General features: G+C 41.3%; 1 protein-coding gene across 7 annotated transcripts in view; it reads right to left on the reverse strand.

Annotated features, from left to right (window-relative positions):
* Window positions 1-1869: 1869 nt before the first annotated feature.
* Lims1 (LIM zinc finger domain containing 1) overlaps window positions 1870-13326 on the reverse strand; it is a 107330-nt gene continuing 95873 nt past the window's right edge. For 4 of the 7 annotated variants that reach the window (XM_076557237.1, XM_076557239.1, XM_076557235.1 and 1 more), the window contains exons 6-11: window positions 11153-11303; window positions 9522-9614; window positions 7587-7635; window positions 5587-5662; window positions 5228-5416; window positions 2103-2240 (exon numbers count right to left, since the gene is read on the reverse strand). In XM_076557237.1, coding sequence (XP_076413352.1) covers window positions 5269-5416; window positions 5587-5662; window positions 7587-7635; window positions 9522-9614; window positions 11153-11303 — 517 coding nt within the window. In that variant the 3' untranslated portion in view covers window positions 2103-2240; window positions 5228-5268. Of the gene's footprint in view, window positions 2241-5227; window positions 5417-5586; window positions 5663-7586; window positions 7636-9521; window positions 9615-11152; window positions 11304-13326 lie in introns of all 7 variants that reach the window. The other 3 variants (XM_076557238.1, XM_076557236.1, XM_076557234.1) reach the window with 1 other exon arrangement.

A 13326-nucleotide genomic window follows, 5' to 3' on the forward strand; every position in this document is an offset into this window, starting at 1 on the left:
TTTTTGTTTGTGGGGTATCTTGGGGGACAGCATCACAGACTGTAACCTAGGATTGGCCTCCGAATCATAGCAACCTTCCTGCTTTAGCTCCCAAGTGCTGAGACTACAATGTGAGTCACTATACCCAGCAATGTTGGCTATATATATCTTGGTAACTTAGAAAAAAAAGGCAACATGTTAGCAGCAGAAACATTTTTAAAATGCTCATACTGTTGCATATTGAGTTTATAAGAAAAAAAATGGTCCAGACATTTCAGGATAAAAATTTTTATGAAATAGAACTGATTTTTACCTAAAGTTAATATTATTACTACCCTCTTTCAATCTAAAAGCATCATTTATAACTTTTTACTATCTTATAGTAGATAAAACCCAATTATGACATTTGAAATGAAAAAACCTAAAACATATATCACCATCATTCTAATAAGAGGACAGGGATTAATTTCCATTGACTTCCTGAGAAAAGAATTTTTAAAAAAGTTTGTATCAGTGGTGAATGATTCTAAATTTATAAATCTCAGCCCAAGTATTTTTATTTGGTATTGTATGAAACATCTAGAATCTAGAATTCTTGATTAGGGAATGCAGTTTTCTTTTCTTTTCTCTCTCTCTCTCTCTCTCTCTCTCTCTCTCTCTCTCTCTCTCTCTCTCTCTCTCTCTTTTTTTGTTTTTTGAGACAGGGTTTCTCTGTGTGTAGTTTTGGTGCTTGTCCTAGATCTCGCTCTGTAGACCAGGCTGGCCTCGAACTCACAGAGATCTGCCTTGGCTCTGCCTCCCCAGTGCTGGAATTAAAGGCATGCACCACTGCTGCCTGGAGGGAATGCGGTTTTCTAAGGCAAGGCAAGTTAGATTATGTATGAAGCATAAATATTAGCACACAGGTAATATGACTTACAGTCACTTCTTTTGAAACAATGTTTCAATATGCAGCCTTAGTGGGCCTAGGACTCTCAAGAGATTTGTCCGCCTCTGCATCCAGAATGCAGTGATTAAAGACCAGGGCTGCCATCCCTGGATCATACCCATTTTCAAAGTATACATTCCTAGCTGCATAATATTTCATCTCATGTCCTATTTGAATACTATATATTTTACATTAAGCTTAAAAGCATAATTGTGTAATATATTTTTAAAATGCTTCATTTTCCCAATATCACAAAGTGTGCAGTATTTTCAAGATAACTGGCATAGTTTTTTTGTTTGTTTTGCTCGACTGTAAAAGACATACTAGTAGCTACAGCAACTTTATTAAGTAACTGTACGAAGAAAAAAGTTCATAAGGAGAACAAAACAGAAAACTAAGCATAGTGATATAATAAAAATTCAAGTCATTCTGAAACACTTCTGCTTCTTAGTAATATGCATGTTCCCTTTACAACACTAACTGGATAAATACACTAAGACTGCATAGGAATTATTTTGGTAGTTTACTTATCTTTCTTATATCCTTCTCCAGTATATGAGTGAGAAATTATTTTCTTATGATATAAAATAAAGTCTGGAGTCTTTTAAAATCTGAGTCATGTAAAAGCTCACTCTTTATAAATCCCAGTCAAAGCATTTATTTTTATTTGGTATTATATAGCACTCCTGATTAGGGGATGCAGTTTTCTAAGGCAAGCAAGGCAAGTTAGATTAGGTATGAAGCACAGGTATCAGCACACAGGTAACATGATGTGCACAGCCACTGCTCGTCTTTGAAGCTGTGGCTGGCCTCAGACTGTGGAGGTCAGAGGATGGTTTGTGGAAGTGGGTTCTCTTCCCACACAGACCCAGCGTTGACCTGCAGAGCACAGTGCTTCATGTTGAAGAGTTAAATTTATTGTTTGGAGGACAAGGCTTAATCAAAATTACCCTTTAACATGGTTTTTTTTTTTTTTTTAAATTTAATTTTCTTTCCTCTTTTTTTTTTTTTTTTTAAATAGTCCACAGACTGCTAATGCTAAAGTCTTGATTTTATCTGTGTTTTATATCGGAATAGATATGTTTTCTTTTTAAATCAGAAAAGGGAAGTGAAGAAAAGCATTCTCTCTAATGCTTTGATCCACCTTTAGATAAGGGTGGGTCAAGTTAAGTACTATAGGTTAGAAGACAGAACAGAACAAAACAAACCAATCAGAAGTTACTTCCTCCCTAAAGTCTCAGCCAGTTTCTTAAGTCTTTTCTTCAGTTCCAGTGGGAATTTCTCATAGCACTTCTTACAGACTGGCTTCATGTCAAACTCCACAAATTTATTCCTAAAGATAATTATATATGAAAAAGAAATTAGTGGAAATGTATTGAGTGCGCACACACACACACACACACACACACACACACACACACACACACGATAATGTGACATAAATTCACTAAACTATATATAAAGACACCAATATAACATACAATATAAAATATCTACATTCACGTCAGTAAAGAACTGTAATTCTAATCTCAGTTCTTTTTTTTTTTTTTTTCCAAGACAGGGTTTCTCTGTGTAGCTTTGCGCCTTTCCTGGAACTCACTTGGTAGCCAAGGCTGGCCTCGAACTCACAGAGATCCGCCTGTCTCTGCCTCCCAGCTCTAATCTCAGTTCTTATTATGATAAATGTATAGAATGATTGGTAAGCCGGGCAGTGGTGGTATACGCCTTTAATCCCAAAACTTGGGAGACAGAGGTAGGCAGATCTCTGTGAATTCAAGGCCAGCCTGGTCTACAAAGAGAGTTCTAGAACAGCAAGGGCTACACAAAGAAACCTGTCTCAAAGAAACAAGCAACAACAAAAACAAAAGGAAAGAAATAAAAAAGAATGATTGTTATCAGTTAAAAAATATACTTATATAATGGTTCTGTACACTTATATTTAGAACATGAAATGTTTATTAAATCTTACTAAGTGTTCCAGGAAATCTAATGTATATAATATAATTTAGATAAAGTCAATCAAATTTAATTTTTTTATATTTATTTATGTGTATGAGTATTTTGCTTGCACATGTGTCTGTGCACTACCTGGTGTTCATGGAGGTCAGAAGAGGGTGTTGGAGCTCTGGGACTGGAGTTAGAGATGGTTATGAGCTGCCATTGTCTGCGCTTAGAATTGAACCTGGGTCCTCTGAAAGAGCAGCAAGTGCTCTTAACCACTGAGCTGTCTCTTCAGCCCAAGTACAGTCAATCACATTTTAAAGTATGAGGCTAATGCTTTCTTCTTCTCTGCCTCCTACCTGATAGATGGTGGAGACAGTCTCACTCTGGAGCCCAGGCTGGCCTAGAACTCATGGTGAGTTTTCTGTCTCAGCCTCCCCAATGTTGGGATTGGAAGTGTGAACCACCTTGCCTGTCACCAATTCATTTATTCAAACAGTAAGTTTATTTAAAGCAAAGAACTAGTTTTTATAATGTGAGTGACTTACTGTTTGAAGGTAAAAAGATCTTACTATTTAGTATTTTAAATTAGGCAGCTGTATGGTTTCATTTTTCCTGTACAAATTATTTTCCTTCTATCTCCTAATTTAAAAATTCACCTTAAATTGTTTAAAAAAAAAAAAAAAAGAGCTTAAATCCTAATAGGTTCTTTTAGCTATTGGGACAAAACGGCTGCTATCGTTCTTGAACAGTAAGGTAACAGCACCACCCGTAAGTATTCCTTAAGTGGCAGTTCAATGGAAAACCTGATTCTTCTTTTAAAGTTAGAACAACACACAGTATAAATCTACTCGTGAACAGCTCTGGAGAAAACAACTCTTAGATGGTCTTCATCTCCAATGCACCCACACAGCAATTGCAGGAGCTTCTTATTGTCAATTCCAAGGTCTGTAATTTTGAGTTAGTATATAACTTTGCAACTTGTTCATCTGCTGTGAAGTTATACTTAGGAAGCATTTGTAGACCAAGCCTAGTGGTACACTGTTATGAATGACAATAATTACAAAATGTGCTGAAATCTTAATGCATCTTAAAGCACATTAAATTGAAAACTACTTGTTTTGAGGTAATTTTGTTTGTTTGAGCTCTCTATATAGACCAGGTTGGCCTTGCTTCCTGAGTGCTAGATTAAAGTTGTGTGCCATCACATCTAGCACTGAAGTGATTTTAAAGAACAATGTTAATAGTAAGAATAATTCCTACTTACATATTTAAAAATATTTTTCTATTTGTTTCTTTTTTTTTTCCGAGACAGGGTTTCTCTGTGTAGCTTTGCACCTTTCCTGGAACTCACTCTGTAGACCAGGCTGGCCTCGAACTCACAGAGATCCGCCTGGCTCTGCCTCCTGAGTGCTGGGACTAAAGGCGTGCACCACCACCGCCGGCATCTATTTTTTATAGTACTATAATTATATATAGTTCAGGGTGGCCTTGAACTCAAGACAATTCTCCTTTCAGCCTCCCAAGTGCTGGGATGACAGTTGTGGGCCTGGGTTTCCATCTATTTTTCACAGAGAAACTAATACGGACACCAATTCAAATGTTAAATGTTGCCAAATGGCAAACCAAATATTTGAGGGGCAGTTTAGTTTAAATGGTGGTGAGATGAGGTTTGTATGTACATGCCTGTCTCATCTGTGGGCTCAGTTCAGCTGTTCAGTCACAGTGTGGCAAGGACACCTTTTCTCTGTGATCTTTAAATGGTGCTAGGCTCTTACTCTTTGTTTGTATGGAATATGTTTCAATATTTTACACTTTGCTGAATTACTGAAAGGATTGTTTCATTTTTTTCCCCTCATGGTGTTTGGAACTCTAAAAGAAATTTTGTTATTTCCTTTTGTTAAAGAATTAAAAGGAAATATAAACTTCACACAAGATAACTGGTTAATCTGTTTAAAGCAGGAATTTTTTTTTTTTTTTTTTTTGGAGACAGGATTTCTCTGTATAGCTCTGGCTGTCCTGAAACTTGCTTTGTAGACCAGGCTGGCCTTGAACTCACAGAGATCTGTCTGCCTCTGCCTCCCCAGTGCTGGAATTAAAGGTATGCACCACTGACTGCCTGGCTAAAGCAGGAATATTTAAACTTTTGCCCACAAAATAGCTTTTGTTCTAAGGAAACATTGGGAAAACAGCACAGATGAGGCAGGCATGTGCATGGAAGCCAGTGTTCAGTATGATCTCATTACGTTTTACACTTGTAATAGGTGAAGGAACCAACTCTACACAGGACAAGTATTTCAATCTCTGATGGCCACAAAAACATGCAAAAAACAAAAGGACAGAAAGACAAGCAGAAAGAAAGGCATCCCGAAGACTGACCACAGGAGCAGCAATGGGAACGGCCTGGAAGGGACAGAACGTTACAGACACACTGGCTTTCTCTTTCTCTGCTTGTCCTTATCCTTTGCTTCTCTCTCCCGTTTGGCAAGCCGCCTCTTAAACTCTTCTGGCATTTTCTCATAACAGTATTTGCAGACTGGCTTTAGATCAATTTCAACAAACTTATCCCTTTGAGTAGAACAAAGAAGAAGGGACAGAACAGAACAGTTAAAGAAGAACATTTACATCAGAGGACTCAGGAGGAAGAAGACGCAGGCAGCAGTCGCTCCCCTTCTTAGAGTCTAAATGGCATCTGAAACCCAGCTTCAGCAGTCACGCTGGGCCGGCCAAGGACTTACTTGAGTGTTAACTTGGTATTGCAGGTGGAACAGGCAAAGCAGCTCACACACCAGGCCTTGTTGAGGGCAGAGACCACTGGGGAAAAAAGAGATCCAGTCACACGGGGCATTTCACTGTGGGAAGAGGGGCTTGTTTCCAACCCTGAAGAACAAAGAAAGCTGTTCCCAAGTGCCGCCTTTCTTGAGAGGTTTCTTCATTGTTGATACAGAGTCCTCTGTAGCCCAGGCTGGACTGAACTCCTGATCTCCCTACCTTAGCCTCCCTGATTCTGTAATTATTTATGTGCATCACCATGCCTGATAAGAGGTCTTTTTTTCTTGCAAAAACACAGTTAAAAAACTCAATGCTATTAATATGCTTCCAACAAATCTATTTTTTAATTATGGCTATTTTTTTCCACTCTTTTGTTTTTTGAGGCAGGGTCTCACTATGTAGCTCTTGGCCAGCCTGGACTCACTATATGTGGACCAGGCTGGCCTCAAACTCACAGAGATTTGCCTGTGTCTATCTCCTGAGTGCTGGGATTAAAGGCATGTACCACCAAGCCTGGCTTTTTTCACATTATTAAAAAAATAGGCAGGTGGTGGTGGTGGTGGTGGTGGTGGTGCTCGCCTTTAATCCCAGCACTTGGGAGGCAGAGCCGGGCAGATCTGAGTTTGAGGCCAGCCTGGTCTACTGAGCGAGTTCCAGGACAGGCTCCAAAAGCTACACAGAGAAACCCTGGCTTGAAAAACCAGAAGGTTTCAATGTAAGCAAGAGTATTTCTATCTTTCAATTTTCTTCTTTTTCGCACTTGTCTTTGTGTATGGGTGCATGTATGTATCTATGTGACGAGAAGCCAGAGACTGGTACGGGAATTTTCTTGGACCACTCTCAATCTTATTAATCGAGGAAAGGTCTCTTAGTTGAACTCAGAGCAGCCACTACAGCTAGTCGGGTTGGCGGCTTGCTCTGGGGAGCTCTGCCTCACTGGAAAGACAGGCAGGCGGCACTGAGCAGGCGGCACTTACAGTGCAAGGCCAGAGCTCTGGTCCTCATGTTACACAAGCACTTACCCTCTGAGCTACCTCCCTAGCCCTGTCTTGCCCTTTTTAGACACTAATTTTTCTTTATCTACAAATCGGAGACACCAACTACGATTCCTTCTCAGCACTGTGGGCAGTAGCCAGACTGTTTCACGTTGCTCAGATGAGCTTTTCTGACAAGGCTTGAAGACCAACAGCTCTTTGCTGTGTTTCTGTCTCTACTGCTGTTGGCCCACTGAAGAAATAGGAATTAGATACAACATTTCTTCGAACTCCAGACTTTATCTGACTGTGAGGGATTTCTTTCCAAGGTGACACTAAGAATGTAACTTCCTTTGTCTTTTCAAGTGTCTCCCGCAGTTAAGTTGATTTGTTACGGCCCTAAAGATGGTTCCTGGACTAACCTTGCTACTAACTGCAGTCTTCCCAAAGCATTTCCTGATTAGGTGATGTCTGCTGAGAACCATAAAGCATGTTGTAAACAGTGTTGTTTAGAACTGTCAGGAAATTTCTGGCAGGGTTGGTTAGTGACCATTAGCAAACACAGCTGCTTTCCCATGTTGTAGCCAATCTGTCCTGCCTGGTTAGTGTGTTCACTAAGTCCTAGTGACTCAGTACACAGCTCACAGCAGCTGTCCTGCCTGGTTAGTCTGTTCACTAAGTCCTGTTGACTCGGTACACAGCTCACAGCAGCTGTCCTGCCTGGTTAGTGTGTTCACTAAGTCCTAGTGACTCGGTACACACAGCAGCTGTCCTGCCTGGTTAGTGTGTTCACTAAGTCCTGTTGACTCAGTACACACAGCAGCTGTCCTGCCTGGTTAGCCCATCGCTCCGCTGGGGAGCACCTGAGAAGCCCACCAAGAGGAAATAAGGGATAAAGACCACATCGCGGCCATCGAAGCGGCCAGCGCCTCTCACTTTCCATACCACAAGTGTCCTTCTGCTGAGTGGTCTCATCCACCCCAGATACATACCGTCCCCTTCTATGACACGGTTGCAGTGGAAACAGACATCACCGAAGAGCTGAGGACGAAGACAAGAGACAAGCAGTGAGAGCTCGAGGTGAGCTGGAGTTCAGTTCTTTACAGTAAGTATTTCTATGATCTCTGTCCTTTCTGTTGACCACTGCAAAACAAGACGCTGGCGACTCAAGTCTAGAATTTATCCTTTCTAGAGGAAGTTAGTAATCCATTGGTTACAGTGAGAATCGTTCACTCCTCATCACTTGAACATTTCCTGGTGACAATCTGAGCACCAGAATAATTAAAAAAAAAAACAAGTCCTTCCAGATCAGAAATGGACAGACAAGCGACCCTTGTGCCCAGGAGGGAGGAAGGCGGCTGTTCAAGCAGAGTGCCGACAGCCAACTGAGGATCGAGGAGGGCATTAAACCAGGTAACCATCATTTCCACCCAGAACAGCAGCATTATTGCACGTCAGCAAATCTCAGCGGGAGGACATTTACACAGTCAGAAAGGGACTGTTCACAGGTTGCCATTGGATATAAGGGAAGGGGGAAACAGCAATTCACAGTGCAGATACAGCCAACCCAAGCCTGCATGGGCACCAAGGGAGGAGCAATGAACACAGAGGAGAGGCTCCGAGAGGACATGCCACTACCTGTTCAGTATTCTAGCCAAAACCCGACTCCTCACTGAGGAGGAGCTAGGACAGTTGATGGCTTCTGGGGGAAGGAGAGTCAACCTTCCTTCAGAGTAGAGCTCCTGACCCACTCCAGATGGCTCAGTGGTTCCGAGCACTGACTGCTCTTCTAAAGGTCCCGGGTTCAAGTCCCAGCAACCACATAGTGGCTCACAACCATCTATAGTGGGATCTAATGGCCTCTTCTGTCATGCAGGCATACATGCAAGTAGAGCATTCATAAACATACATAAACAAATAAATCCTTGAAAAAAAAAAAGAGTGTAGCTCCTGTAAACTGACCATGCTCCTCCAGTGCGTATAGCCCCATACCCAGATGTAAATGGGAGCACAAACTGGAGTAGATGGGTTATTTAAAAAAAACAAAAACAAAAACAAAACTGGAGGCTTATAAGAAGGTAGGGTGGGGCTGCAGAGATAGCTCAGAGGTTAAGAGCACTGACTGCTCTTCCAGAGGTTCTGAGTTCAATTCCCAGCAACCACATGGTGGCTCACAACCACCTATAATGAAATCTGGTGACCTCTTTTGGCCTGCAGGAAGAACATTGTATACATACTAAGTAAATAAATCTTAAAAAAAAAAAAGAAGAAGGTAGGGTGTAGGAAAGTCAGGTAAGCCCGGGAGGAGTTAGAGTGAGATAGGAGTGAACATGATTAAAACACACTGTGTGAATTCTCAAAGAACTACTACAAATGTTTCTTAAAAACCTATTCATGGGCTGCAGAGGCATCTCAGTAGTTAAGAGCACTGGCTGCTCTTCCAGAGGACCCAGGCTCAATTCCTAGCATCCATGTAGTAGCTCACAACTATTTATAACTTCAGTCCCAGGGGATCCAATGCCCTTTTCTGGCCTCCACAGACACTGCATCCATAGGGTGAACAGACACACATTTGGGCAAACACATAAAATGAAAAAAAAAAAAAAATCTCAAAACAAAAACAAGAAAAAAACTATGGACTGAAATGCACATATATAACTAACTGTACATGAAGATATGTGTATTGATATAATGGTCTATTTTTATATAGTAAAATCAAATGCATCCAGGGGAAGCAAATGCAGATTATGGGTAAAGGTAGATATACAGATATTATGTGTATGTTATTTATGAAGTATTCCAAGACTCAATGATTTAAAATACATCTCTGTAGACCAATGTACATTTTCCAAGAGCTTTTTCTACAGCTGAAACATTGATGAGTTTCAATTTGCATGTATCAAATATCTAGTAAGTACAATCATTACCTGATTATAGTGAGTTTCACAATAAGCCAGGCCCTTCCTCTCATAATGGCGATGTCCAAGAAATGGCTTTTCACATTTTGCACAAACAAAATGCTGGAAAAACATTGAATAAATTATTTTTGAGATGCTGTGATTTAATTTATCTAACAAAGTAACCTCAAAGTTAACTAATTCTTAGAAAAGACAGTAAGATCAATAACCAGATCCCCCCTTTTTTGGGGGTGACAGTGCCTCACTATGTAGATCTGATAGTTCTGTCAGATGTAAAATTTGCTGTGTAGACCAGGGTGGCCTGGAATTCACAGATATCCATCTGCCTCTGCTTCCTGAATGCTGGGTTTAAAGGTGTGTGCCACCATACCTGGCAAGACCAGCTACTTTTATGGTTTCAATTCTTGTGTCTATGAGGCTCTAATGGGTTACCTTACCCAGGGGGTGGCTGCACACGCCTTTAACCCCAGCACTAGGGAGGCAGAGGCAGGCGGATCACTGTGAGTTGAAGGTCAACCTGGTCTACATAGTGAGTTCCAAAAAAGCCAGGGCTACACAGAAAAATCTTGTCTTGAAAAACCAAAAAGATAACTGCTCAGCAGTTGGAAGCACCTGCAGCTCTGGATTAGGATGTGGGTTTGGTTTCCAGGACCAGTACGGCAACTCCATAACTCCAGTTCCCGGGATCTGATGGCCTTGTCTGACCTTTATAGGCACCAGACACACACATGCAGGGAAAACACTCATACACATACAATCAAATCATCTTAAAAATACAAACTATTAAATAAGACATATGGAAGGAGATGGGCATCCCAGTGTATTTGTAACTGAGAATAACTAATTGTTACAACTGTGACACCTGTTCTCAAGAAGGAATTAAGAACAAAGTACACACCCTGCAGTATGCTGTCATGTTAAACATTCTAGATTTTTTTTTTTAAATTAAGTTGTGCTGGTTAGCTTTGGTCAACTTGATACAAACTAGTCTATATCTCTAGGTGTTGCCTCCACCAGATTGGCCTGTGGACATGTCTGTGGGGTATTTTCTTGCTTGCTAATAGATGTGGGTGGGCCCAGCCCACTGTGGGAGGTGCCGTCCCTGGGCCGGTTAACCTGGGCTGTGTAAGAAAGGTGGCTAGCTGACAATGAGCCTGGAAGGGAGCCAATGAGCAGCGTTTCTCCTTGGTCTCGGCTCCAGTTCCTGCATCCAGGTATCTGACTCGAATTCCCAACTTGGCGTTGCTTCACGATGGAAATAACCTGTAATCCATGATAAACCCCTTCTTCTCCCAAGCTGCTTTTGGCCAGTTGTTGTTGTTGGTTGTTTTGTTTTTGAGACAGGGTCTCTCTATGTAGTCCTGGTTGAGTTGGAACTTATGATCTAGCCTGGGACTCATGGAGAGGCTCCTGGTTCTGCTCCCAAGTGCTGGGATTAAAGGAGTGAGCCACCACACTTGGCTTGGTCAGTTTTTTGTTTGTTTTTTAACTCACAGTGATAGAGAAATGAATTAGGACAAAAAAGTCAACTGTTTTGAAAAACATGCCAACATTTAGTCTTTAAATTATTCTTATCTTGCTACCATACCTGAGGAATAGAAACTGAAAGTACTGGCTATCTTTGGCCAAGGTGTACTTACCTCCACATGCCATTGCTTGCCCATGGCATTCACTACTCGCCCTTCAATGGGCCTCCGACATGCACCACAGATAGGGACCCCCATCTTATCATGACATGGCAGACAGTACAGCTCCCCTTTCAGCTCCCGGGCATCAGCAGTTAGCTCCTTCCTGTGCACCAAAAGACATTCAACTAAATACTACTGTACAGATGGACAGGTACCCAACAGAGGTAGCAGAATTTTTTATAAGATTTTAAAAGATAAAATCATATCAAGCCCTGACAACTTCTATGTTCCCCTCATAAACCTGAATTAAGGGACTTGTCTGGGTTTCAGGTTGTTACCAGTATCTTGTATTAATGGTGAGATACAAGGAAAGGTCAGACACACGCCACTCAGTCCTGTTTATCATTGCTGTCCCACAGTAACATTACATTTCAGTTCATTTGTCTTCCTTAAAACTCACAGTGCTGGGTCCAGGAATAGTAGTCCACATTTGCAATCCCAACACTTGGGAGGCTGAGGAAGGAGGATTGTGAGTTTGCAGACAGCCTGGGATACACAGGTGCGCATTATTATAAAGTATAAATTATACTGAGTGAGGGGCACAGTAGGCCCCTCCCTTTGCTGAGGAGCTCTTGGCAGTCAATGGCTATTGGCAGAAGGGGAATCATTTGCCTTCAGGGGTGTAGCCACTGGTAAGGCGTCCATGATCCAGGAAATAACTCCACAGCCATGTACTTGCAAGCAACCCTAATTAAACTCAGTGGACTATTAAAAAAAAAAAAAAAAAAAAAAAGATAAAAAAGAATGGGTGTGACTTTCATTAAAACATGTTATATACACATATGGAATTGTCAAAGAATAAACTATTAAGACAAAAAATAATAAGAAAAGATAAATTTTATTGGTAAATCATCATGGGACTTAAATTTTTTTATGTGTATAGGTACTTCGTATGTATGCCTGTGCATTAAATGTGTGCCTGGTGCCTGCGAAGGCCAGAAGAGAGCTTTAGATGGCCTGGAACTAAAGTTACAGAGGGTCGCATATTGCCATGTGGGTGTTAGGAATTGCGCCTGGGTGCCCTGGAAGAGGAGCCAGTGCTCTTAACTACTGAGCCATCTCTCCAGCTCCATCATGTACTAACTACTTAAGCTTACTAAAAAGTTGGCTGTGGCTGTGGGGTAGACTCCTTATCCCAGAGTCCAGCAATATTTAATTCAAGTATCCTTCAAGACTCCCTGTTCTGGGGCAGGGTGGCCCTCAGGTGCTACAGAAGGGAGGAAGGAAGCAAACAACGAAGGATTTTAAAAGACTCGAGCCTTGAGAATAATGGATGGTGAACCATTTCCAACAGAGGGTCCCATGGTTCAGCCACTAGTATAAGCATGCCTGTGGTGGGAACGGGAAGCCAGAAGCTCATCCATGCAGAGATCATCTGCTCTGTCTAGAAATCTCTCAATTGAGAACTCAAACGAGAGCTGGAGAGATGGCTCAGTGGTTAAGGTACTGGTTGCAGAGGACCTGGGTTCAATTCCAGCATCCATGTGGTAGATGACAACCATTTTTAATTCTAGTTCCAGAAGATGTAATTCCCCGTCATGACTTCCATGGACACCAGGCACATATGCAGTGCATGACATACTTCATGCAAGCAAAACATCAGGACAGATAAAAAAATAACTCAAGCATGACTGTTTCAGCAGTCTACTCATTTCTGCTGGATAATCTAAGTGCCTAATTTGATGACACTATTTCTACCTGCTCTCTCAACTAGGCTACTCTAGTAATTTCTGTTGGATGTTTTAAGCACCTGATTTGGTGATAATATGTTACCTGTGCTTCTTATGTGAGGTCTACTAATTGTTCTTTTACTTTGCTTCCTACCTGGTTATAAACTCACTTACTCAACACTGAATAACCAGCTATCACAGATAATTATCGGAAGAGTAGAGCCTTTATATAATGCTTTTGGTCTCTGTATGGTCTAACACTAAAAGTGGGAGAACTAAGGGTTTAACTCCATGCACACCATTTGCCTAGCACACACAAGACTACAGGTGTACACATGTACGTGTACACACACACACACACACCCCAAATAAAATAAAATGAAAGCTTGAAGAAGACAAGTGAACTGGTCTGTTGCAGTAACAGAAATATAGGTAACTTTGATCCTTCACTACTGT

Source organism: Peromyscus maniculatus, chromosome 21 (genome assembly GCF_049852395.1).
Source record: "Peromyscus maniculatus bairdii isolate BWxNUB_F1_BW_parent chromosome 21, HU_Pman_BW_mat_3.1, whole genome shotgun sequence".
In the NCBI taxonomy this organism is placed as follows: Eukaryota; Metazoa; Chordata; class Mammalia; order Rodentia; family Cricetidae; genus Peromyscus; species Peromyscus maniculatus.